The sequence below is a fragment of the Colias eurytheme genome, chromosome 19 (assembly GCF_061535395.1).
Source record: "Colias eurytheme isolate Ceu_HAF_F1 chromosome 19, ilColEury1 Martin Lab GWU primary, whole genome shotgun sequence".
In the NCBI taxonomy this organism is placed as follows: domain Eukaryota; kingdom Metazoa; phylum Arthropoda; class Insecta; order Lepidoptera; family Pieridae; genus Colias; species Colias eurytheme.
This window is the reverse complement of record NC_142998.1, coordinates 1,772,452-1,800,346: the sequence shown is the minus strand read 5'-3', so window position 1 is coordinate 1,800,346 and position 27,895 is coordinate 1,772,452. Positions and strand designations below refer to the sequence as shown.

Sequence of the window (27,895 nt, the reverse complement as noted above, 5' to 3'; positions counted from 1 at the left end):
AGTCAGGAGCTGTTGAAAATAAAATTTAAGGTAGTACAAATCGTTTAGCGAAAAAAAATAATAATTGCTGATTTTCGGCGGTATGGCGACCATTTGGTACTGTCTGAAAAGTATGGCATGGCGATTTTCGTACATGGCTGCATGACGATGAGTACCTGTGCAAAAATTAACCTGGTACAAATGTTTGAATTGTTTTTTTTAATCAACGCATTCACATCGGCATGGCGGGCTGTAAGTCACACCGGAAAAGTATGGGATGACCACAGGGCATGACGATGACACTAATACCTACTTCTTTTTTTATGGGCTTCTAGCTTATCACAAGGGAGAGAAGATATAACACAAAACCATAAAAACACATTTTTCATTTTTTTATTTTTCGGCGGTCTTCCTGCGGTCGAGGCGCACCCTACTGGGGTACGACGACGGCTGCTTGAGGTGTACCTTGCAGCTGTTTGACTGCGCGAATTTTTATTTCTATTGTAAGGAGGGTGGGATGGGATAGAATAAAACTACCCTCATTTTTATAAAATCGTTAGCTCCAGCTTATCAAATGGAGGAGAAAGAACACAAAACCACATAAAAACCATAAATTTATTTCGTGAAAATATTTTTTTTTTTCGATTTTATTTACATTTTTCAAAATCAGAATATATTAGTTTCGGCGGTCTTCTGGTTCTGGTTTCTGCGGTCGCGTCGCGCCCTGCTGAGGTAGGGCGCGGGCTGCTTGAGGTGCACCGTGCGCACGTGCACCTTGCAGCTGTTGGACTGCGTGAACGCCTTGCCGCACACCTCGCACTTGTACGGCTTGTCGCCCGTGTGGCACTAAGGGAAATTGTTATATCTTATCTTAATACTATTATAAAGGCGAAAGTTTGTAAGTATGGATGTATGGATGTATGGATGTTTGTTACTCTTTCACGTAAAAACTACTGAACCGATTACAATGAAATTTAGCACACATATAGAGGGTAACTTGGATTAACACATAGGATAGGTTTTATCCCGGAAATCCCACGGGAACGGGAACTATGCGAGTTTTTCTTTGAATACGCGGGCGAAGCCGCGGGCGGAAATCTAGTTATTATATAATTATAATATGTTATGCTACTTTCCTAAGTAACATTATAAAGACGAAATTTACCCCGTCTGGTTTTGTGTTTCTTCTTCACGCTTAAAACATTTAACCGATTTGGTTGAAATTTGGTACAAATATAGTTTGTGACTTGAGAAAGGACATAGGATAGATTGTATCCCGGAAATCCCACGGGAACGGGAACTATGATTTTTATTAACATGTGCATAGGTGGAAAGCTTTCAAACGATTGGCTGCCATTAATTATTCGCTGCGTGTTGCGTGCACAGTTACCAGCAAGTGCGCGAATGAGTTTGGCATATTGCTGCATACAGACGCTCCGAGTGTACTGTGTAACTGATTTTGTCAGATAAAATCAGTCAATAAGGACATTGACCGACGCCCTTAGTCAATAACCTTATTGACTAATTTAACCGGTCAATAAGGATATTGACTGGTTCAGAGTTTTGACTGCAACATATACAACTCACGCGCGAGTGCCGGTCGAGGGCCCCCTTGCACTTGAACGCCTTGCCGCACGCGCAGCACACGTGCGGGCGCCGCTCCGAGTGCACGCGGCCGTGCGTCAGCAGGTTGATGCGGTTGTGGAACGCCTTGCCGCACTCGTCGCACTTGAACGCCTTCACCGCGGAGTGCGTGCGCTTGTGGTACTTGAGGAACGCGTTGCTCTGACCATTTTTAATGAAAACTCTATAAATGTATGCCAATTTTGAGAAAAAGACGGGTTGCACTCCGGGAGTGCCATTTGCCAACAGAAGTGAAAACTTGATTATTAACGTTGAGCATGTTTGATATTTTGCAATGGTATCCGTCTTACGCTTTTTCGATCAGGTCACGTATCCTGACGCGAGTTTAAGATTTTATACCCATTACAAAAAAAGTGCTCAACGCCGCTAAAGAAGTTTTCACTTCAAAAAATATAAACAAAAAAAAAGTAACGTAGATATATAAGACGAAATAATACTAATAAATAAATTCCGGACAATTTTTCACACACGTCACGATCTGATCCCATACTTAGTTTTCGCTTGTGTTATGGAAACCAGATGACCGATAAACATACATGGGTTGATCCAAAAGTAATGATAATTAATATGAAACAAAGTGATTAAAGTCAAAAAAATAATTTATTTCTCTACATAGTCTCCTAACAAGTTAATACGCTTATTCCATCTTTTTCCTAAACCCAGAATTCCCTTAAAAAAAATCTTTTTCTTGGTCCTCTAAAACCCCTCTACAGCGGACATGACTTCTCTATCGTCTTCAAATTTCTTGCCCCGAAGGTGTTCCTTGAGCCGAGGAAAAAGAAAAAAGTCACTGGGAGCTAGATCTGGCGAATAGGGTGGATGTTCGAGTAGCTGGAATCCTGATTCTTGAATGGCAGCCATCGCAACCGCGGCTTTGTGAGCTGGTGCGTTATCTTGGTGGAACAGCACTCCAGTTAGCAGTTTGCCACGTCTTTTTTTTTAATTGCCTCCCGCAATCTCTTTATTTGTTCTGCGTAGTAAGAGCCTGAAATAGTGGCACCCTTTTCTAAATATTCCAACAAAATGATTCCCTCAGCGTCCCAAAAAACTGACGCCATAATCTTTCCCGCAGATTTTAACACTCTGAATTTCTTCGGCGTCGGTGAGGAAACTCGCTTCCAGGCCATTGATTGTTTTTTGGTCTCAGGATCAAAATGGTGAACCCAAGTCTCATCCATGGTCACAAAACGTGACAAAAAATTGTCCTCATCTGCTTGGAATTTTCTGAGATTCACTCTCGAAATGTCTACTCGTTTTTTCTTCTGCTCGTCGGTTAACATTCGCGGCACCCAACGCGCGTAGACTTTTCTCATAAGCAATTCGTTCGTGAGGATTCTTTGAACATTGCCATATGAGATCCCTGTGTCCTCAGCTATATGTCGGATAGTTACTCTCCAATCCGACAACACGATATTTTCAACTTTTTTAACATTGTCTTGAGAGAGGGACGTCGATGGGCGACCTTTACGATGTTCATCATCCGTGGATGATCTGCCCAATCTAAATTCTTTTGCCCAGCGTGCAATTGTGGAATATGGAGGAACAGAGTCCCCCAATGTTTTCACCAAGTCAGTGTGTATGTCTTTGGTAGACATTTTTTTTCAAGCAGAGGTTTAATCACAGCTCTTATTTCGTTTTTCTCCATTTTAAAATGATGTGTCCGACAGTTCTTATTCAAATCAATGTAACTTTTAGAAAACGTGACCTGTTTATAAGATTTTTTTATGGTAATCTAGTGAATAAATGACAATTAAAAATTTTTTTTTTAATTTTATGAGCTTTGGATATACCCACCCGATTATCATTACTTTTGGATCAACCTAGTACATATTTAATTTAAAATAAATAATTATATAGATAATTAACACCCAGACACAGAGCAAACATCTATGTTCATCATACAAATATTTGTCCCGGGTGGGAATCGAACCCACGACCACGAAGGCAGGGCCTCTACCAACCGAGCCAACCGGTCAGTCAAAATAAAACAACAACGAAACAATTTGCATTCAAAGTTCATGTTTTCTTATTTTATAGTTTTTCACGAGGCTTCCGACTAAGTGAACTAATTGTTGCTTTACAAAATTAATGTAATAGACGCAAATTTATCTGCGGCTTTTACCTCGGAACGTTTATTATGCATGTTCGAAATTTTTTTCAATATATTTAAGCAAAACAATGAAAAATTGACTAAGCATTTCTCATAATCCCCACTACAGGTGTCTCTCAAGGATCGCTCTTCGGACCAATATTATATTATTTAGTCTTTATTATATACCGTATGATAAAACAGTCTAACTAAAGTAATAAAAAACGGGTAAATCACATTACTGTATAACGCTGGGTAATGTATTAATTTAGTAAAATTGCATAATTATTTTTTTATATTACATAATTGATTTTACATTTATAAGTTACCGATTTTAACCGCGATTTATTCTTGATATTATTTATTCTTACGTTTCATTTCATTGTAGAATAAAAGTGATTTAATAATAATTTAACCGTTATAAATAATTTAAAATAATAATATCACTTACCCTAAAGCCCTTTCCACACTCGTCACAAATATTTTTCCTCTCTATTGGATACTCTTTATCTGGATGGTTTTTCCTGAAGTGGGCCCAGTACGCAGCCCCGTTAGCTATCTGTTCTGAGCACTGAAACGGATGAACAGTTTTCGGTGAAACAAGTCGAGTTGAAATGCGAAAGTTTGTGAGGATGTGAATGTGTGTGTTTGTTACTCTTTCACGCAAATACTACTGAACCGATTACAATGAAATTAAGCACACATATAGAGGGTAACTTGGATTAACACATAGGATAGGTTTTATCCCGGAAATTCCACGGGAACGGGAACTATGAGGCTTTTTCTTTGAATTAGTTGAAGTGAAACTTCTTTATCGAGGTTGGACAAAAATTTAGTGTAACATTTTTTCGTTACGCGTGACATCTTTCCGTTACGCGCCATCTTTTTCTTATCCTTACCACGCGTGATTCGACGTAAATATAGTAAATTATTTTTTGAAAAATATGGTCATAAAGAAGTTTCACTTCTTACGTGTGTACAATAAAGTAAATCAAGTACACGCATACATTTTTTTAAGCTAGTTTAACATACATGCGGACAATTAATCGGCCAAGTGCGAGTGTCGCTCTTTTTGTTCGTGTGTGTCTTGCGCGAGTGTGTGCAGCGCACGTGTGCACGCTTCTCTTCCTCCGTCTTAAACGACTCACCGCAATGGCGACAGCCGTTCCTGGGAAATGTTGGAAGATAATTTTTTTTTTTTTCATAAAATTAAATAATTATTTGTAAAAAAAAGACGGGTTGCATTCCGGGAGTGCCGGCAGAAGTGAAAACTTGATTATTAACGTTCCGCATGTTTGATATTTTGGAATGGTATCCGTCTTACGCATGGAATATAAGGGCTAAAAAAAACATCCGTCTTACGCTTTTTCGATCAGGCCACGTGTCCTGACGCGAGTTTAAGATTTTATACCCAACGCCGGTAAAGAAGTTTTCACTTCAAAAACATTTACATTCGCAAATTGGTGTGCTTAAAAATGTATTCGTATTTTTTTTGCCACCTCATGAGTAAGACTGTAATGATTTCGATATTTTCTTTGTTTTCTGATATTTTGTAAATATACGTAATAAAAAAGGGCATGTGTGCCAAGCACACGTGTCAAAAGTGAAACTTCTTTCAAGCAAGATTCAAACAAATGGCCTTACTCCATGGCGTGACGGTATTGCCATGAAATTTTAAACTCAACAAAGTTAAAGTTTCAGTTCAATAACGAAATTGCACAAATAAATGATATTTTTTTTGTGGATAAAATTTGTATTAGAGCCATATCGATAAAACCGGATTAAAAAGGTGAATAAATAAATATTATTATAGACATAAATAATTATAAATAATCTCACTTATTCTCAGATTCCTGCGTGTGCCGTTTCGCTGTGACCATGTGTCGCTTGAACGCTTCCTCGGAAAAGAATTTGACGTCACACGCCTCACAAAATGGCGCCTCTTTGTCGTCCACATTACTGGCCGGCATCTGTTATGATATTTATTAATGCTACTTAAAATTTAAATATACAAATAGCTTTCCGCCAGCAGCTTCGCATAGTCAAAGTAAAACCCACATAGTTCCCGTTCCCATAGGATTTCCGGTATAAAACGTATTCTTTGTCCTTTTTCAGGTCTCAAGGTATCTTAATACTAAATTTGAAGTAAATCCATTCAGTAGTTTTTGAGATAAGCCCGGACATACATACAGACAAAAACTCTAAAAAGTATATTTTTGGCTTCGGTATTGATTGTAGAAAACTCCCCAAGACCCAAGTATTCTTTTAAAAAATATTTAATGTACAGATTTGACTTTCCTACGATTTTATTATACATATAAATAGATAATAAAAAACTGATTTGTAGAAAAAATATGGATGGCTATTAAAAAGTGTGTTATATACTGAAACTAGCGACCCGCCCCGGCTTCGCACGGGTGCAATGCTGATACTAAATACACTACAGAAAAACTGTGAACGTTGTATATAAAACATAGCGGCCCGCTCCGGCTTCGCACGGGTATAAAGCGCGTCACACACGGTGAAGATACTATAATATTTTATCTTAAGATACTGTTATATTTTATATTACAGTATCTTAAGAGCGCATATTCTATTTAACGCAAGTCAAAAACTCCGCGATCTATTACGATAGATCGCGGCTTGCGCTATCCTTTTACTATGAACAGCATAGGTCCACAGGAGAGCGCCGAGCAACATGTCCTCTCTCTGGAAAGGCTCGCTGCCGACTGATTTTAATCGGGTCGCGCGCAGTGTTTTATAGTACTTTAAAAAAAATTGTAGAAAAATAATAGAGGTACCTTAGTTGATTTTTTAAATTTTATCTTATAAGTAAGACATTCTTTTATTGCAATATGTATAAATTATGTTCAATAAAGTCGAATATCTTGGTGAAAATAATCATTTTGTCGACTATAATTTCTAAAAAAATTCACATTGTTCGGATTTTAATTTCGTAAGTTAGGAGTCCAAAATAAAAAAATCTTTTAACTAACTATTTTAATAAGGATTTTTGCAGTTAGTTAAAAATAATTGTGTGTTAGATCTGTCAGCAATTTCAGATATTTTTAGCTTCGAAATTGACACTAAAAGTGAAATCAAGTAATCATCGGCTCAGTTATCTTGATGGTATTCAGAAATACTGTATTAATTGAAAAAAACTCTTAACTAACTACATAGACAATAAAATTTCCTAAAATTATTAGTAATTCATATGTTTGTAAGATAAGTGGTTGATGGACAATCTGGTTTGAAAAATCACATATTTGAGCCAAACAGCGCACGGACCGCGTACACGGCCTTAACGCATCCGGTATCAGCGTTCGGACCATCATATTTCTTTTTGTCATTGCGTACTAAGACTCCTGTAGAACCGCCATCCTGTTACAAATGACGCGAAATTTTGTGGGTTAAAATAGATAGCCGGGCGGCCAGCCGGTACCGCCGCAAACGCTACGTCCCGCAATTTTTAAATCTGTAATATCTTCGAAAATATTCACTTAAATCATACGGTGTAAAGGGCCATATAGATCTATATTAAATGAACAATGTATTCAAGGTATTTAATTGGTTAAGGATTAATGCTGTATTGGTTAAAATCGCATCGAAAATTCGCCATTATTTGTTGTAAAAAGTAAATGACAAAAAAAAAGTTATTGTGGGTTATCCATAAGATATAGACATATACCATCGCGGACTTTTCTGTAGACCTTTTCAATGTGTATAATACTTAGTACATTATTTTGATAAAACTCGTAGGGTTTAGCCTGCGTTTGCAATATAAGCGGAAAAAATGTAATTTTTTACGACATCACATTAGAAACCTCAAAAATAACAGTACTTCTCCACTATTTAATGGATGTTATTATACATATAAACCTTCCTCTTGAATCACTCTATCTATTAAAAAAAACCGCATCAAAATCCGTTGCGTAGTTTCAAAGATTTAAGCGTACAAAGGGACATAGGGACATAGGGACAGGGAAAGCGACTTTGTTTTATACTATGTAGTGATAACGTCTAAGGTGATGACGATGACGTCATTGGTGTTTGTGTTTTGTAACGTATAATGATGACGTCACACCTCACTTTCAACCCCTTGTGTATCATAGTCTTGTGCATGGTGAGGCCGAGCTGCGACACGAAGGACTAGCCGCAGAAGCCCCAAATGTTTTTTACTTATCTATACTAATATTATAAAGCTGAAGAGTTTGTTTGTTTGAACGCGCTAATCTCGGGAACTACTGGTCCGATTTGAAAAATTCTTTCGGTATTAGATAGCTCATTTATCGAGGAAAGCTATATCGGTTCGTGCATTCTGGAGTTATAGCGTCAGGAAGGAAAACCCGACTTATTTTTATATAGTAGATAACGTATATATCTTAACGTTATCTATAGTTATCGTAGCAATGATGACGTCACAACCCACCTCCAAACCTTTATGCATCATGGACTTGTGCATGTTGAGTCCGAGCTGCGAAACAAACGAGTAGCCGCAGAAGCCGCAAATGTAGTCCGACGGGTGCTTGATTCGCACGTGCGATAGGTACGACGTCCATTTTCTGTATGCGGGTAATAAAACGAAAGAAAATACAACATTCTAGCTTAAAACTAATACACTTTAAGAACAATAACTTTAACAGACCGGTTGGCTTGGTTGGTAGTGACCCTGCTTTCCAAGCCAGAGGTCGTGGGTTCGATTCCCACCCGGTTCAAATATTTGTGTGATGAACATAGACGTTTGCTGTATCTGGGTGTTAATTATCTATATAAGTATTTATTTAAAATTGATATATGTATTGTTTATCAGCCATCTGGTTTCCATAACACTAGCGCATGCTTAGTATGGAATCAGATCGTGCCGTGTGTGAAAATTGTCCTGAAATATTTATTTATTTATTTATTGAATTCTCGAGTCGCGAGTTTAACTTCAACCACCGCTGTTTTTTATGGGTTTTTAACGGTTTGACCAATAAAATTTTGTATGCATAACGGGTAGATCTGAGAATTGGACAATAGCTACTACTCTAAGTGATAAGAGAAAGGCACGGTCTTATCGCTAAGCAATCTCTTCTAGGTAACTTGGTGGCGGATATGTGAATAGATAAAAATATATATGTAGGTAGTTAAAAATTTACATAACGGCAATACATTTCGGCTAAAATATTCATTGACATACGATAAAATATAATCAGACTCAAAATCGGCTATTTATACGTCGCCAAAAAATGCAAGAGCTGTGTTTTATAAAGATTCATTAGAATTAGCACCTTATTTCGTTGCAGTAATGTTCAAAGTCTAATTTACTACTCATTAGAATCCCTGCCTGATACACGCGTAAGCAGAGTTTTGCTTCGGACATTTATTATTTCGACGAAACTTATATTGGCGGAGCTTACTTTTTAATAGTGTTAAGACAAAATATAAATTATAATATCACAGTACCACATAAAGCAAACGAAGTCAGGTGCATTTACAAGTAAAATAACTACTAAATATCAAAACATACTCACGACGACATCTCCTCACAGTATGGACACTTGTACATAACGCCTTGGTGCCAGCAAAGGTGTTGCTTAGCTTGAGTCCTATAAACACAATATATAAAAAATTTTATAGTAGATATTAGAACTCCATTTAATTAAAATAATAGTAAAACACACATACAAAAATAGTGAAATAGACATTTTAATAATGGAGATTAACAATCTTATCTCCATTTTAATACAATAAGAGTCATTTATGATGAAATAAAGCTTAACATCTTATTTATATACATTTTTAATATGTATTTCCGAACACGATTAAAAAATTTTTTTGCTAATCTCAGGAACTACTGGTTCGATTTGAAAAATTCTTTCGGTGTTAGATAGCCTATTTATCAAGGATATATAATATATCATCATGCTAAGACCAACAGAAGCGGAGCACCAATGAAGAATGTTTCAAAATCGGGATTTTAGTTATAAATATAGATTACTAGATTTCCGCCCGCGGCTTCGCCCGCGTTTTCAAAGGAAAACCCGCATAGTTTCCGTTCCCGTGGGATTTCCGGGATAAAACCTATCCTATGTGTTAATCCAAGTTACCCTCTATATGTGTGCTAAATTTCATTGTAATCGGTTCAGTAGTTTTTACGTGAAAGAGTAACAAACATCCATACATCCATACTTACAAACTTTCGCCTTTATAATAGTATTAAGAATTAAGATTCTACTCACACGTGTTTAGATACATATGGGCAGTATTTGCATATATACCTCTTCGCATGTATGGTAAGATGTTTATTGAGAACTCTTGTCAATTTAAAACGAATCTTGCATATGTTACATTCCAGGCTGCCTGATGTCTGTAAAGTTGCTTTTTTTCTATATTAATGTAACACTTCGTTTTATTTTCTTTATTTAGCCATACGTTACATACGTAATTGTATAAGTGTATTGAAATAGAAATAGAAAGCGTTTTATTTGCCACCATGTAAAAACATATATCTTAGTACTTAATATAACACACAAAACAGAAAAAAAATTGGTTGTCTGTAAAGTCGGTTTACTGACGTTAGTAATTGAACGTGACAACGTCCGATTGTGCTTCTTTGTCGCTCGTTCCGCGCTCTCGCTTGCACTTCAAGCCTTACATGGAACGCCTCAGAGCGAGGTAACGCCGCATGAGTCATGTTTTTTCGTGCGTGCAGCCGGCTCTATCGAATTATAAGACGTTGTCACGTCAAAAAATTATTTAAAAATTGGACACAGTGGAGACCACGTGACTGTACAGATGCAATATTGGTGTTTCAAATTCAAAAAATAATCAATAATTCATGTTATCATTCTGTTTTCAGTGACAACAAATATTCTAATAATATTTTAGACTAATTTAAACCAATATCATGAAATTAGTATACTTTTTATGAGTAGATTATAAAGATTATAAACAATCTTTCTAACCCATATTAGAATTTTTGTTTCAAACACTTATTTTTATTCCCTATAATGCCATAAATAATTGTCCTCTAATCTATACTTTAATATTATAAAGCTGAAGAGTTTGTATGTTTGAACGCGCTAATCTCAGGAACCACTGGTCCGATTTGAAAAATTATTTCGGTGTTTGATATCCCATTTATCGAGGAAGGCTATAAGCTATATATCGTTACGCTAAGACCAACAGGAGCGGAGGCACGCGGGTGAAACCGCGAAGCGCAGCTAGTTTAAGATACCTTATCATGTTTCTGCATATGATGTTTCCATGTCTGTGTATCTAAAAAACCCTTAAAACAGAGCTCACATTTGAATGCAGAATTTTTATAATTGAGAGACTCTCGCCGTATTTGGATTTCTTCCAATTGTTCCTCTTGCTGAAATTTTTTAAAAACTTTGAGAGAAAATAATAAAAACACATGTTCCAAAACATATTATTAATATGGACTCAATCACTTTATCGAAGAAACAGCATTATTTACCCATGGCAAACTTCTTTCCAAACTGGGGCAAAAAGCGGGTACAAATCCCGCCTCGTTATCAAATTTATTCTTTTCTTTTAAAATGTTTGAATCTATATACCAATATTATAAAGCTGAAGAGTTTGTTTGTTTGTGGAAGTTTGAGGAAGGCTATAGGCTATATATCATCACACTAGGTACAACAGGAGCGAGCAATGCACACCTAGTTTAAAATAAATGATAAGTAATAAACAATATTTCAAATATTATTTACCGTCAAATTGACCACCGTAACATATGTTTCCAGTTCGATATTGTCCAAGGCCCCTTGGGTCTGACTCGTGAACGTTTTTAGTATGTCTTTGCGTTGAGACACTACTTTTGGTTGCGGTGCCTTTCTGGGTCTCCTTGCTTTCAAGGGTTTGGGCGGTTTCTGAAAGCAATAAATTAGCTTTAACACGAGTATATGATTTAGAAATTGGACTTTTGAACAAAGTTTAAGTGATTTAACTGTAACGTCTTATTTTTCCCGCGACCACGCTCGCTGTAAGGTGTTTGACACGTCAGGTTAAATAATATATAATGAACAAAACACACCGGAAAGAAGTTAGCACAGAATGTTAATTTCTTTAAATTATTAATTTCTCAAAAAATTGCTCCCGATTTGCTCTAATGCGCCTATAATTTGTTGGAAAGGAGAGTACTTCAGAGAACCAATAACATTTAGCAGCCAATTTCAGTCAATTTATTTTTATTTATAGTCAGACAGACATATTATATTTAGAGGCAGTTCAGCCGAAGTTCATAATCTGTTCAAACCAAATTCGGCAGATCACGAAAAATTGGTATGTTAGTACATATATTCTTGAATAACTTACCTTATCCACAATATCTTCCTCTTTTATTACTTCCTCCATGTTCACCTCAATTTCCTCCAAATTTATTTTCATTTTCTCACTCTTATGAATGGATAATGGTTCGTCATCACTCGGCCAATCATTATCAGCATTCATTGGAAAGGAAAAAATACAATCTAGTAATTCTTCTGGCTCCTCTTTGATTGTCTCTTCATCATCTTCATTTATAATTTTAATTTCAACTACATTCTGAATACTTAAATTCGAATTTAGGCAGTAGGATTTTTTGTCCAACCGCCTAATGTCTTGTTCTAAAACCTGAAAGGATAATATAAGATACATTTCAGTTTAAATTGGTACAGCAGTAGAATTATTATTCCTAATATGTTTTGTTACACACTCAAACAATTATAATATGATATTACTTATTTATAAGCTTCAGTCTGTGGTGTTGCTTCAATGATAGAATGAGTATAAAAAGTTCTATATAAAAATAAGTTGGGTTTTCCTTTCTAACTCCAGAACGCATGAACCAATTTCCACGGTTCTGCATTAGTTGGAAAGTAAGTTAATTAAGTTTGTTACAAAGTACTTAATTTTTTTTCTTTCCTTAATATATTTTATTACTAGCATTCTTTCTGCGGCTTGACCACACTTCCTCAAACTGCATCAATATCTGTTACATAGTTTTAAAGATATGAGTGTACAAAGGGATGTCGACATTGTTTTATACTGTGTAGTTATAGAATATTAATTCAGACCTTTCCATTGCTCTGTAAGATCCCCTGCAATATAGCCTGACACCTCAGGCTCCTCTGTCTAAATGAATAGAACTTGTGTAACATCGCTTTGCACACATAGCAAGCGAACATAGGAAGCTCCAAGGAGGTTAGTGGCTGTAATTAAAGAAAGTACTTATTTTACATTGTTGTTTATTTATGTACATACACTTGCGCAAGATTTTCGAATGATAATCTGTAATTTGTATTTTTTAACGATGAGATATGTATATATCATAAAATAATTTTGTTTGCAACTTACATCTGTTCCCGTCAATATTCTATAATATCGTTCCAGTGAATTAGAGCGCAAATTAAAAAGGGTTACATCCATTTCTAAGCACATTACACAAACTCGAACGTTTTCCATGTTGGAAGTATTAAATATAACTTATTATTTTATTTTTAATTACTCTTCATATTCATAGGTTGGCGGCATAAACACTGTAGACCTAATAAGATCTTAGATCTGCTCGTGTGCAAGTCGGTCTAGCAAACTTTTAAATAAGAAACATCGCACCTGTTAAAATCAAGGGCTAATTGTGCAACAATAAAAATAAGCAGTGCTCTTTATTTTCCCATCTACTTTATTAGAAATAGATGCCGATTATATTATAATAAAAAGTATGAGAACGTCTACTTTTGCAGAGGACGCCAAAATGAGCAAATGGCTGTGTTGACGTTGTTGTCATTTCAACGTGAATACAAGTCTATTGGAACGTACAACACAAATTATCGCAGTTTTCCAATTACAGCCCTAGAGCGCATTATGCGGCATAATGCTTAACGTTGAATGTATCAACTACTATGGTTTTAACTCTTAGATCATTAAGTAATGATCTGTTTTAACTAATGATCTAAGTTTTAACTACAGCAACGCTTCGCACAATCGAGCATGAATTGATGCGTGCAATCGATTTATCGTTAGTAATTATTAATTGTTGGAAAAAAAATTTAAAGCTTTCGTTTCATTGTAGTTTTTTCGAAATAATCAAAGTCAATTCAAATTGTGTTAAAAAAAATAAATATAAGTATGAATGAAGGTACAAACAATGAAAAAAATGTTAATGAAATAAGTAATCAAAATCCAAATTACTTAAAATAACCGTAAATATTTTTCAACCAATTATTATGTATACCACTTTATTGACACACTAGCGACCCGCCCCGGCTTCGCACGGGTGACGGGTGCAATGCTGATACTAAATACACAGTACACTACAGAAAAACTGTGAACGTTGTATATAAAAACATAGCGGCCCGCTCCGACTTCGTACGGGTATAAAATAGATACAGGTAAATTAGCTTGGAGAAATTTTTGCGTTTGTAGTAGTGTATGGTCGGCAAATAAAATAAAACAACATTTTATTTTTAGTTTTTATTTTATACAGGGTTACTTGTAAAACACCAGCAACCTCGCAGGACAAGATAGCTAACATCATAAATAACAACATTTGTTCTACGACTTTTGGCATAACGCAATAAATTATTTTTAAATGATTTTTTAAACTTTTATTGTACTCTCCTTACATTTGTAAGTCTATGTTCTATTAATTATCGGATGGACGACGCGACGCCCCCTTCCCCCTCTCGTTCGCTTTTTGTTTACGTAATTTTTGGGAGGCGTAGAGTTTATAATATTCAGACGGAAAATTAAATGAATATTTATTTTTGTATGAAAATAAAATCTAACAAATTATCAAAAGTCGAAATGTTGTTACTTATGATGTTAGCTATCTTGTCCTGCGAGGTTGCCGGTGTTTTACAAGTAACCCTGTATATATAAGGGATTTTAAATTAAACTATATGTGTTTCTCCTCTGAAAAAGATGAGACTTTATTTTAATATTTGCACATTTAACATACATATAACTTTTACATTAACAATGTTACTAAAATGAAAAATTTACTAACCTGAAAAAGAAACGACATTTAAAGTTTAATTCTTTAGTTTGAGAAGTCAAAGGCTTGCCTCGACCATGTTTTAACACTGGAGCCATATTGAATTAACAATATAAAGTTACAACACTTACACACAAATTAAACACTAGTTATGGCCCTGCCTTCATACAAAACTGCTGAATACGCCGTTCGCACGGGAATAGAATGTGGATGCGATTTCCCTTATAGCATCCAAGCTTACGTCTTTATAATTATTAAACTGTATAAATTCATTCTTTAACTCCGGTCTGCATCGTGCAGACATGGGTGTAAAAGTCTCATTTTAGCTATTAAATGTAGTTTTTAAGTACATCTGAGTTTTCATTTGGGGCCTCCGGCTGCGGGACATGTAATTCACTTCAACAAATATTATAACAATAATAACAAATAATAACAACAATCAACAAATACAAAATTTATCAATTAAACTACGTACATAATAATTATAATTTTTGAATGAAATGTGCTTTATGTTCTAACGCTACCAAACGACTGCACGTGGCACCTGCGGACAGCGTAAACTGGTTTATTCTGGTTTTGTGCGTGTTTCCACTTTCCACTATCAAGTGACGATTTATTTATTTGTTTTGTTTCGTAATTATTATGGTCAAATATTAATTATGAAACAAATTATTATGGACACGATATTTTATTGTTTCACGGTAGTCGCCTTGTCGTTTGCTCAAGGACGTAAAATTGAATGATATATTTTTTTTTATAAAGTCAAAACCATTTTCTTTCAAATAAAAACTTGTTTTTATTGAAAACAAAAGTGTTGCTAGGAATAAGTATAAAGTTAAATAGTACTGTTAGGATATCGAAACATTTTTGTATAGGCCAGAACGATATAGTGGAAACGCGCTCTAAGATCTGAGTAATATACACACCACTACATATGCAAAAATTTCTCCAAGCTAATTTACCTGTAGCCGGGCGGCCGGTCGGTACCGCCGCAAACGCTACGTCCCACAATTATTAAATCTGTTATATCTTCGAAAATATTCACTTAAATCATACGGTGTAAAAGGCCATAAAGATCTATATTAAATGAACAGTATTCAAGGTATTTAATTGGTTAAGGATTAATGCTGTATTGGTTAAAATTGCTTCGAAAATTAGCCATTATTTGTCGTAAAAAGTAAATGACAAAAAATGTTGTGTGGTTTTATGAAACCACGGTAAAAGTGAAACTGTTCGAACGGTTCCGAACATTGCTTTGTGTAGCGCATGTCGCGTGACGGTCGGCTATCGCGGCTGCCGAGTAGGTATACCTACTCGGCAGCCGCGATACACGCGACATGCGCTACACAGACCAAAAAGTTTGAGACGATGTAATAAAAGTTTCACTTTAAAAAAAGTTATTGTGGGTTATCCATAAGAGATAGACATACACCATCGCGGACTTTTCTGTAGACCTTTTCAATATGTATAATGCTTAGTACATTATTTTGATAAAATTCGTAGGGTTCAGCCTGCGTTTGCAATATAAGCGGAAAAAATGTATTTTTTACGACATCACATTAGAAACCTCAAAAATAACAGTACTTCTCTACTATTTAATGGATGTTATTATACATATAAACCTTCGTCTTGAATCACTCTATCTATTAAAAAAACCGCATCAAAATCCGTTGCGCAGTTTCAAAGATTTAAGCGTACAAAGGGACATAGGGACATAGGGACAGAGAAAGCGACTTTGTTTTATACATGCATAATTCGGCATTGTGCGCCACTGAGTCGCATTATGCTCTGTAATTGGAAAACAGCCACACGCTTTCGCAACTTCTCGCAAGAAGCGCTTGACAAACTGTCGCGACAGAACTTGCCACACGCCCCGTTTTCCAATTACAGAGCATAATGCGACTCAGTGCCGCACAATGCCGAATTATGCTGATGCTTAATTGGAACGTGAAACGCACCAGCAGGAAGCGCTAAGTTCAGTGTTGAAAAAAAAATATTCATAAAGTTAGCAATAACCTCAATAATGTGTAAATAAAGTGGTATACCTACATAATAATTTGTTGAAAAATATTTACGGTTATTTTAAGTAATTTGGATTGTGATTTTTTCATTAACATTTTTTTCAATGTTTGTACCTACATCCATACTTATATTTATTTTTTTAACACAATTTGAATTAACTTTGATTATTTCGAAAAAACTACAATGAAACGAAAGCTTTAAATTTTTTTCCAACAATTAATAATTACTAACGATAAATCGATTGCACGCATCAATTCACGCGCATTACTTTTTCTAGTGCTCGATTGTGCGAAGCGTTGCTGTAGTTGGAACATTCAACGTTAAGCATTATGCCGCATAATGCGCTCTAGTGCTGTAATTGGAAAACGGGGATAGTTTACACATGCAAGCTGCTGTTCACAGAACAGTAAAAACCATAGAAATCTAAATAACAAGACACTAGAAGTCGTAAGCGTGCGTGACCTTGTCGCCACTCAGGTGATTTGCACAACACCAGTGCCAGTATGACCAGATTCAGTATTTTAATACTTTTTCAGTATATTTCATCGACTTTTCCGAACATCGGTATATTTTTAGGTATATTGCTGGAAGTCAGTATTTTTGGGTATATTTTGGTTGACGTTATGGCAACACCGTCGTGAGTGATCGTCTGAAAGTTGCGACAATGTTTGCGGAATTCCCCGGAACGCGAACATTAGGAACTTTTTCGGATTTATAAATGTTATCTATGAGCAAAGATGAGTAAGTTACAGATATGACAAGAAAGACGGCCGTCGCCGGCGTTGTAGTATTGTAATACTACCTTTACAATTATCAATCAATACATAGTATAAATCAGAGTTGCAGAATGTATGTTCGCCTAAAACTTTACAACTGCTGGACCGATTTTAATGAGGTTTGCACCATTAGATAGAGCGTAATTTCCAGATTGCATACATTGAAATCCGTTGTATTTCATGAATATCAGTTTACCCGGATGAATTCGGGAAGGAATGCTAGTTTATCTATAATTTTCAAAACAAAGTCTAGTTTTAAAGTTTTCAGTTGGATGAATAGATAGTAGTAAAACATATAAGATATTTTATTACTAGTATAAAATCGTCTAATACGGTTCAAGTGAGATGATTGTCTCTTCTGCACTCGACTTAATATTTGAGGACTTTCTTTCGATAATTCGGGAATTTCCCCAAAATAGAAGATGGTTTTTGTCATCATATAAAATATAGAACGCGATTTTCGTTGTTTTTATTTACTTAGTTGCATTCATCTGGACAGCGTATCTAGTTTTCAGCAAAGTTATTTAGCGAAGTGGGAACAAATTCCGGAATTTTCTTTGTGGCTTTCACGTTATATATGGATGATGAGTTCACCGCATTTTGTAAAGCATGCAATGCGAATCTGCAAAGTAGATAAGCATCTATAAAACTAACATTTATTGTGAGGATGAATAATTAAAACGTGATAAGAAAATCAGTATTTTTATTGGTATATCTGTCATATTATATGTAAGTCGGTATATTTCAGTATTTTTTTGAGATGCCTCGGTATTTTTGTAAAATTTAATCTGGTCACACTGACCAGTGCATTCGTCAGTCGTCACTGTCATAGAGTAATATAATATATATGGTCACTGTTCAGTGTTCAGTTGCTCTGGAGACGTATGAGTGTATACATGGTGTGTTTCAGCAATTCCCATTGCGGAAATTCTTCCACAAGTTGTAATTATACTTATAAAGGAATAATATTTCATCGGAAAATATTTTTTTTTAGAAATAATGCCGTTTTTCCTTAAAATTATAGAATATTTACAAGTATTACAAGCGTCACCATAGTAATCGAAATAACAATGAATGACACAGTCGACCATTCTTATTATCACGTTTGTTCGTATTGGAGCAAAAAGTCTCATATACTTAGGGCGCTTGTGCACTACAAGGAATTTTACTGTCCGGCATTCCGATTTTTTACGGTCCGGTGTGGCATGAAAAAACCGATGAATTGCTTGTGCACCTGTCCGTCTTTACTCGGATCAGTGCGGTACAGTTCAAGGAAGTATGGCGGTATAATAAATGATTGTTTTTGCATTTTACAAGAAACGAGTAAGAAAAAATATAGAAGGTGAAATATTATATTACTTCGTTATAATAAAAAGTAAAGTTCCGTAAGAGATTTAAAATGCGTGTTTCACTTATTTATTTTAATCGGTGACGAGGAGCTAAATCTATTCCCACTTGAACTTTAACTTACCAACACTTACCTACTTAGATAATAATTATAGGTCAATGCTTGGTCAATGTATATATAAAATAACAATACCGACTTCTCAAATCTCATTGCCAGCTAAAAGAAAGTAAAACAAGAGCTTGCTTTCAATTGGCATATGCAATAAAAAGAGTAAAATCCAAGCAAGTGGGCACTCGAAAACAATTATACCTACAGCGACTCGTAAACTCAAAAAACCATCCGGAATAGGGAAAAGTAAAATGTCGGACAGTAAAATTACGTATAGTGCACAAGCTAGTATTTAGATTAATTGCGTGCCATTCCGGACCGTAAAAAATCGGAATGCCGGACCGTAAAATTCCTTGTAGTGGACAAACGCCCTTAGGGATGTTATTCTAAAATAAACCGTAAATTCGTGCGTTAGGGTACATATTGAAATGCTGAATTTATAACCTAAGTCAGTTTTTACTCAAATTAAGCTGTCCAATCAAAGGCATAGTTTACTTGTAGTGTACTGTATAACTATCGGTTTAAATGTGTGGGTTTGGCGACACTGGTTTTCATACTAATTAGACATTACCACCTTTTATTACCACCATGTTACGGTTTATTTTAGTATAACATCCCTAGGTATATTAGCTGTTTTGTTTCTCATTGCACAGAAATTCCAAATTCGAAAACATTCAGCTACTCCACAACAGAGGGCGTTAGTTTTCGATAGATATAAATTTGAAACGCAACACATAGAGATAAGGTTGAAATTTGTGTCACTCAACATTAATGACATTAACTTGATATTTATCTGATGCTATGCTCTGAGGGATGTCAGCCTTGTTATCGATAATTCACAAATAAATATTTTTTGTGTATTTTTTTTTTCTTTCTTTTATATGAGTATAGTATAATGCGTCACATTTTGGAGTATGTTTATTACTACTAAGTACGTCTTTTTATATTATTATTATTAAATAAAAAACGGAATAGAATAGTATAAATCTATATTTACAAAATACAAACAGAAAATATGCATTATTTTAAATCTTGGAACTGCTGTAGGTTTGATGTATCGGTGGCCTTTGTTAGACCGCTTAGTACTGTTCGGCATCCAGTTAACTCGTCACGTTGCATTTATCCATTTCTCTTTTAAATTAGCCTCTTTGGGAAATCTATAAATAAATTAGACAAATGAAAGCTAAGGAAAAATAAAATAAAATTTAATATTAAACACTTGACCGTAATTTGAAGCTTACTTCATTGAGAAGGCACCTAGCTTTTTCCGCCTATTCTTCCCTCTCTTTCCGTTGTATGTATGCTATCTCTCTCGCACACCTCTCCACCAGGTGGCGGGGCGCACGATAATGTCGGGCGCTGGATGTTTTTCATTGGCGTCTAGCTTCCGCCGCGAGAAGGTTGTCTACAAGACTACAACCTTGGTGCTATTAAGTATTAAGTATTGCTTAAAGCAAGTGCTAAAAGTGTTAAAAAGTGTATCCCGTCGGATCGGTACAGTGAGTTATTTTTACATCTATTCTAATAATATTTTACTTAAAAATGAGTAAAAATCTTTAAAGTCGGTACGGTATAATCGTTGGACTTTATTTAAAATGCTGAGGTTTTTAATGAATCCTTCAGCAATAGTTTATTTTTCAATATGCTTAAATACTTAATAGCATGAATAAAATATTTAAAATTAACGATACAACCGTTACATTTTACTTGAAATAGTAACTTTTCTTTTGAAATATTTCATTATGCAATATGTACTAATTAATATTTGAATTTTTAATACTGTGAGTAAAGCTATTTTAACGGTGTTACCGTTCGGCTTTACTCGAATCGTTAATATTACTTTTGTGATTATTTGATATTACTAGATATATCAAATACCCTCTCTTGTATATAGATATTTTTAATCTACTTTATATTTTATTTCATTTTTAATAATGTGTTTTTATTACAAGGGTACAAGTGAATTTTTCGTGGAAAAATTACAATTAATACTTAGTATGGATATGAGCCAACTCAAAGCTTTACAGGCATACAATCCATTGCTACGACTTTATTACATTGTCGTTATCGCTAGGAACGGTTCGGAATTCCTATCATAGTTTATTACTAAAAATTATCGAACGAGATGAGTCAGCTCCAAGAAGTCACGACATGTCAGAACACGTTGTGATATTATTTTATAAATCGTACGGGAGTTACCGCTCAACTGAATAATGATGGAATTCGCTCATGTATAGTAGATACGTACCATGAATGTTCCACACATTCAAAACTATCCGTAGTCTATACGTGTCCTTTTATGAGTATTATTCTGATCCGTTTTTATGTGAAAATAGACATATTACACACGGCTAATTTGATTGAAAATAACGTTTCCTATGTTCAAATGATGCAACTTTTTTGTTAAAACGAGTAAGTACCAAAAATTTTACAATTAAATTCTTTGGTTTACTGAACTTGTGCTGAAAGGGTTATCGTATAATAATTATCGAGATATCTTAATATAAATTAGATTTAGATACACTTATTTCAAAGGATTTACAATTCACTTCTAACGTTTTAGAATAATATTATAAACTTGTACACCTTGACAAAAAGTAAAAAATTGCGGGTGAGTGGACATTATTTTGTGCAATTAAATATAACGTCCTACGACGGTATGGTTGCGTTCGTAAGGAATGTTAACGGATATAAAGCAACTAAATGTTACATCGATTGCATGAACAAAAATAAATATGAATCGAAGTTCATTTTAAAATTTAGTGAATTGATTTGAATTATGAATTTATTAAATGTCGCTAACATTGGAAAATAAGTTAAAGGACCTTGTTAATTGCTATATTATTTAAATGATTATTTACTGCTATTTTTATATTAGCACTAAGGTGTATTCTTGCTCGAAGCAGAATACATAAATGTGGCCACTACTCCTCGCAGGGGTTAGCCAGGTCAAATTCACCCTCGCAGGGTGTCTCTTAAGCATTTTTTGGCAGGCCCTACTTATTTCTAGTTACAAACATCCTTCGCGCAGCTGTCGCTCGCAGGGAAATGGTGCAAATATATATCGGCCCTCGCGGGGCTTTGATTACAACCGTCCCTCATGGAGAAATGGTGCAAATATATATCAGCCCTCGCGGGGCTTTGATTACAACAGTACCTCACGGAGACATGGTGCAAATATATATCAGCCTTCGCGGGGCTTTGATAACAACCGTCCCCACGGGGAAATGGTGCAAATATATATCAGCCCTCGCGGGGCTTTAATGGCGATTGGTGCAAATATACAAAGGATTGATCATTAAAATGATCATAGATATTTTCTGATGTTTGATTTTACGCGAGTATTATACATTTAGAAATTAAAGACTTTTTAACGGATTTTAAACGCGATTTATTCATTCTATTATTTTCCCGACGTTTCGAACACTTTACAGCGAGCGTGGTCACGGGGAGACTGAGATGTTATACGTCTTGACGGTCATTCAAAAATTGCTGTTTGTAAACTACCTCCACCTATTCCTCCGTAGTTGGTATGTGGAGTATTTTTCCGGATGTTGGCAGTATTGGCTGATCGTGTCTTCTAGTCTTTTGGTATGTTTGACATGGGGTTTTAAATTCTTAATAACAGGATCCCAGGTGTTAGAAAGTTTCAAACCATCTTCTCTATTGAAATTTGGGTGTTTTTTAATTTCAATAGCCTCGCGCACCAGTCTTGGAAAAAATTTATTTTCTCTGGCAAGGATTTGTGGTTGGTCGAATCTTATGAAGTGGTTGTTGTCCAGTGTGTGTTCACATACCGCAGACTTCTTGTGACGCCGATGCTTGATATCCGCAATGTGCTCCTTCAGTCGGTTGGCAATGCTTCTTTTTGTTTGGCCGATGTATGAGAGTCCACAGTCACAGTCTAACTTGTACACGCCTGCTTCTTGTAGAGGAATATTACTTTTAATCGGTCTCAAGAATTGGTTTATCTTCTTGTGCGGCTTATATATAGTTTTAATTGAAGCTCGTCTTAGGATTCGTCCAATTCTGTCAGTAACTCCCTTCACATATGGTAGGTAGGCCGGTTGTCTTTCAACTGTGTGTGGCTTCGTTCGACTCCTGTGATGCTGTGGAGGCGCCTGCAGCTTGTTGTTACGTAGTACTCGCTTGACATGCTGCAGTTCCCCGCTGAGGTGGGCAGCATCACAGAGGTGGCGGGCTCTCTGAAACAAAGATTTATTTAGATTTACCTATCAGTATGAGTGGCTTTCCTAGGAAAGCCACTCATACTGATAGGTACCTCAATGGTGAATCTCACCACCATCCTTGCCAACTAGCTTCTGTCGGTAAATCTTTGTTTCAGAGAGCCCGCCACCTCTGTGATGCTGCCCACCTCAGCGGGGAACTGCAGCATGTCAAGCGAGTACTACGTAACAACAAGCTGCAGGCGCCTCCACAGCATCACAGGAGTCGAACGAAGCCACACACAGTTGAAAGACAACCGGCCTACCTACCATATGTGAAGGGAGTTACTGACAGAATTGGACGAATCCTAAGACGAGCTTCAATTAAAACTATATATAAGCCGCACAAGAAGATAAACCAATTCTTGAGACCGATTAAAAGTAATATTCCTCTACAAGAAGCAGGCGTGTACAAGTTAGACTGTGACTGTGGACTCTCATACATCGGCCAAACAAAAAGAAGCATTGCCAACCGACTGAAGGAGCACATTGCGGATATCAAGCATCGGCGTCACAAGAAGTCTGCGGTATGTGAACACACACTGGACAACAACCACTTCATAAGATTCGACCAACCACAAATCCTTGCCAGAGAAAATAAATTTTTTCCAAGACTGGTGCGCGAGGCTATTGAAATTAAAAAACACCCAAATTTCAATAGAGAAGATGGTTTGAAACTTTCTAACACCTGGGATCCTGTTATTAAGAATTTAAAACCCCATGTCAAACATACCAAAAGACTAGAAGACACGATCAGCCAATACTGCCAACATCCGGAAAAATACTCCACATACCAACTACGGAGGAATAGGTGGAGGTAGTTTACAAACAGCAATTTTTGAATGACCGTCAAGACGTATAACATCTCAGTCTCCCCGTGACCACGCTCGCTGTAAAGTGTTCGAAACGTCGGGAAAATAATAGAATGAATAAATCGCGTTTAAAATCCGTTAAAAAGTCTTTAATTTCTAAATGATCATAGATATTTGCTTTTGTCAACGAGCACCCACGAAAGAAGTTTTGGATATGACCGTATCGGATCTTCACTCTTCTAAGGTAGGTAGAAAAAGGTTTTGAAATCTACTTCACAGTGGGCAGTATAGTAAATGACCTAATAAATACAATAAAGGTTAGATACGTCAAATAATGGGCGCATGAAATTGATACTTCGTATCCTAAAAGTTTACGCTTCAGGAATCAGGAAACCACCATTGGTTTACCAATTATGGAAATTGGAATTGAACAAATTGTATTTACCAATGCAAAGCCTATTCACAACAAAGGAAGGCGAGTCGGATCAAATATCTTCTCGCAGATGATTTGTGGCGGTGGTTTCGAGGATTGTCACCAAGCCTTGTGTCAACGGTATGTTTGGTATCGTAATTAAATGGCACTAGCCGACCAATTTTCATATACAAACATCGGAAGAGACTTTTTAATCGCAAAGCGATTGAATGTAACAAATGACGATTGATTACGTATAGTTGACCTCTCATAGGCCTATTTTAGTTGCCCGGTCTTGTAGGCAATTTATTTGACTCGTTTTTCAACCCATTTGACCTCATTATTGCACCCATGAGATTTTTCTTCGGGGCTCAAACAATAAATCGCCGAGGGATTAGGATAATCGTTTGTTAGACAAGTTTTTTGTCATCCCACCAGGATTATTATATTGTATAATAAAGTTATATACAACTATTAACGTAAAACGTTTAAGTACTCAACGAATGCTGAGAATACTGACTGTTGAGTTACATAGGATAGAGGATAAATAACGGAAAGTCAATCTTTCCAAACAAAAGCCTCTTATTATTAGATATTACTTGGAACCCCTACCCTTAACGAGAAAGCTCTGCCAAATGACTTCTCATTTCTTTGCTTTGAGGGGGGGGGGGGGGGGGGCAATAAATGAAATGTACAGGCTATACGGCTTTTAAAATATAAGTCTGGTAAGCGAACTAAACATTGCTGGTTTAGTTCTTGCTATATCGCTATCCGTGCCTGCTTCTCGTGTTTACGGGTGAATTAAGTTTATCAATAGTCATAAATGCAATGCTATTCAGAGGATATACTGCATTTAAAACATGACAAAGTCTGGTAAGCGAACTAAACTTTGCTAGTTTAGTTCTTGCTATATCGCTGTCCGTGGCTGCCTCGCGTGTTTACGGATGAATAAAGTAATGTCCTGTCTTCGCATCCACAGCTAACTGTCCTATACTGTCATAATCTTAACACAGATTCATTCGACATAGCTCCCCACGAGCTCAGTTCTTCATTTTTGCACTCGCACAACTGTGGACAACACAAGAGGAATGCCTCCATTGGTAGCAGTTACAATCAAGGGATAACTAACCTTAGGCTAGCCATATTACGGATGTTGGAACAACCGACTATATTCAGGGCAATTTTCTTTGTTCAGTGTAACGTTTAGACTGTCGTAGCATTCCTACGGAACAAAGATGGGATCAGATCTGCATCCTTAATGCAGTTAATCGAAAGGAGATACTTTCAGACGACGATAGTATTCAAAACCCACCATATTCCTTAACATAATAATGCATAGTTAAGCTTATAATCTCTCTTGCCATTATCCTGCAGCAGAATTCCTTGGCGATAATTTATCCTCGTTAGAACGAGCAAGGGTTGTTACGATAATATGAGAAATCCTAGTCAGTTAGAGACCTGAACGACGCGATAGAGTACCGCTATTTCAGTAGTAGTAACACCTAGAAGGGTGAAGGTATTCTGGAAAGCGGAACTGAAGGCCCGGTCAGCAGCATCAGCCACCTAATAGACAGTGTTCAGTGCTGCACCACTATAATCTGCAAAATGACTCTGACGGTATGAAAATGTGGAGTACATTTTCAAAATATCAAATGATATAGTTGGAATAAAAATCCTATTTGCCTCCGTCTACCCAAAAGACATACGGAGTAGCTAGTAGTAGTTGGTTGAATTAGAATAAAGTAACTATAGTTAAAATCCTTTGTTACTAACTGGATAAATTTGGCTCTTTTCCTATCTGACGTTCATATAGCTGTTGACTGCCTAGTGTTGTGCACAAACACTATTATTATAAACTAGCGGTCCGCCCCGGCTTCGCTCGTGGTACTTACGTTTTCTCTACATAAAAACCATCCTCGTACTTCAAGGAATATAAAAAGAATTATCGAAATCGGTTCAGCCGTTCTCGAGTTTTGCGCTTACCAACACTTTTTGCGATTCATTTTTATATAAGTATAAGAAGATAAGTCACGTTATGTGGTCCCGAGGCTTTCGGTATATAAGTTCTGATGTAAATCATAATTATATCTTAAAACCGAATTGATTAAAAGTAACGTACTTACTTGGCTGTAGTAATTGCAGTTTTGGGACACAGATAAGCTCCTTATCATTTTAGTCTCTTAAGTTCAGTATATTTGTTTCCAGTACAGAGTTTATGACCTATCAGTTTTAAATAAATAATTCATGCATTGTACTGAAAGTACTAGCCATGTTTAGATTATGATTGGTGGCGTTGGCTCTAAACATTAATAGATACCGCACGGTTTGGTTGGATGTTAAAAATCTGTATTATAATTAAAACCGTTTACCTGTTTTGATATTTTATTGCCTTATTCAAGGGGTGACCTTTAAAATTTATTTCTGACCCCAAAAGTAAGGACCAAGTTCTCTTCTTGTCCGCTTGTAGCAGGTTGGGTTAAAACTGTGTGAGTTGAGACAGGTGGTAATTCTATGTTAAGATGATTCAATTGTGCTTCTACAGAGTTCTAATTGAATAAATAAAGGTTTGAGTTTGAGGTATTTTTGCCTCGTCGGGATCAGCTGTTGCTTCATTTTGTAAGTAACATCTAAATGCATAATTGAAAGTCGTTACTGGCGCTTTCGCAGATTTACGCTAAAGATAGTGAAAATTGTAGTAACTTTAACTTTTCAAGCCCAAAAGGTTAACTAAGGTACGCTTGAACCAATCTCATAAGTTCTAATACTTTTAATCATTATGATTAACTTTTTGGTTCTTATTTGATTAACTTTTCATCTGGGATTGTTAATATATTATATAATATAAAAATTTGTGTGATTTATTGGTAGGTATACTATCTGCACACCTTACTCTTTCAAATAAAGAAATAAGTAATTACTTATGTATTCAAATTCACATTGGCGTCCATATATTGTACACCAGGTGGGTAACAAGCAGGTCTCAATGAAGTAAGCTTCAAATTACGGTCAAGTGTTTAATAGCTGTGTTTTACCTGAAAATAAAACACATATTAAATACTTACCTATATTTGAAGCTTACACTTAACGTCCACCTGTTGTGGATTTCGACTCAATGAAAAACATCCAGCGCCCGACATTATCGTGCGCCCCGCCACCTGGTGGAGAGGTGTGCGAGAGAGATAGCATACATACAACGGAAAGAGAGGGAAGAATAGGCGGAAAAAGCTAGGTGCCTTCTCAATGAAGTAAGCTTCAAATATAGGTAAGTATTTAATATGTGTTTTATTTTCAGGTAAAACACAGCTATTTATAATGTTTGTCTTTTCTAAAGTATCGATACTGTCGATATGCACCACAAGCATCACTAAAGCGACATTCGTTTGTTTATTGCAATAATATTCCAGAAAGTCTTGTTTGCTGTTCAATCTATAATAGTACTAATTTCTTATGGATTAAGGTTCATTTTGACTAGATATTTGTATACAATTTTGTCAAATTACG

The 27,895-nt window shown here is 35.9% G+C and overlaps 1 protein-coding gene across 2 annotated transcripts; it reads right to left on the bottom strand.

Annotated features, from left to right (window-relative positions):
- Positions 1 to 580: 580 nt before the first annotated feature.
- LOC149900001 (uncharacterized) lies at positions 581 to 13,454 on the bottom strand. Of its 2 annotated transcripts, XM_090113283.1 has the most exons (13): positions 13,052 to 13,453; positions 12,772 to 12,906; positions 12,032 to 12,328; positions 11,428 to 11,586; positions 10,932 to 11,069; positions 9,934 to 10,061; positions 9,226 to 9,300; positions 8,142 to 8,274; positions 5,552 to 5,682; positions 4,745 to 4,880; positions 4,164 to 4,283; positions 1,567 to 1,764; positions 581 to 825 (listed from the first exon to the last, which is right to left on the bottom strand). In XM_090113283.1, exons 1-13 carry the CDS (start codon positions 13,157 to 13,159, stop codon positions 646 to 648), a joined length of 1,938 nt encoding a protein of 645 aa, XP_089969409.1. In that variant the 5' UTR covers positions 13,160 to 13,453; the 3' UTR covers positions 581 to 645. The 2 variants fall into 2 exon arrangements, with proteins under 2 accessions (XP_089969409.1, XP_089969410.1); XM_090113284.1 differs by lacking the exon at positions 10,932 to 11,069 and having other exon boundaries at positions 13,052 to 13,454.
- Between the last annotated feature and the right edge of the window lie 14,441 nt (positions 13,455 to 27,895).

Bases quoted from the DNA above. Each gene is read 5' to 3' on its own strand.
- LOC149900001 (XM_090113283.1), bottom strand. From the start codon at position 13,159: ATGGAAAACGTTCGAGTTTGTGTAATGTGCTTAGAAATGGATGTAACC. The intron at 12,329-12,771 runs GTCTGAATTAAT...TTATCCTTTCAG, and splicing joins TCTTACAGAGCAATGGAAAG to GTTTTAGAACAAGACATTAG. The intron at 8,275-9,225 runs GTGAGTATGTTT...ACCCGCATACAG, and splicing joins TACTGTGAGGAGATGTCGTC to AAAATGGACGTCGTACCTAT.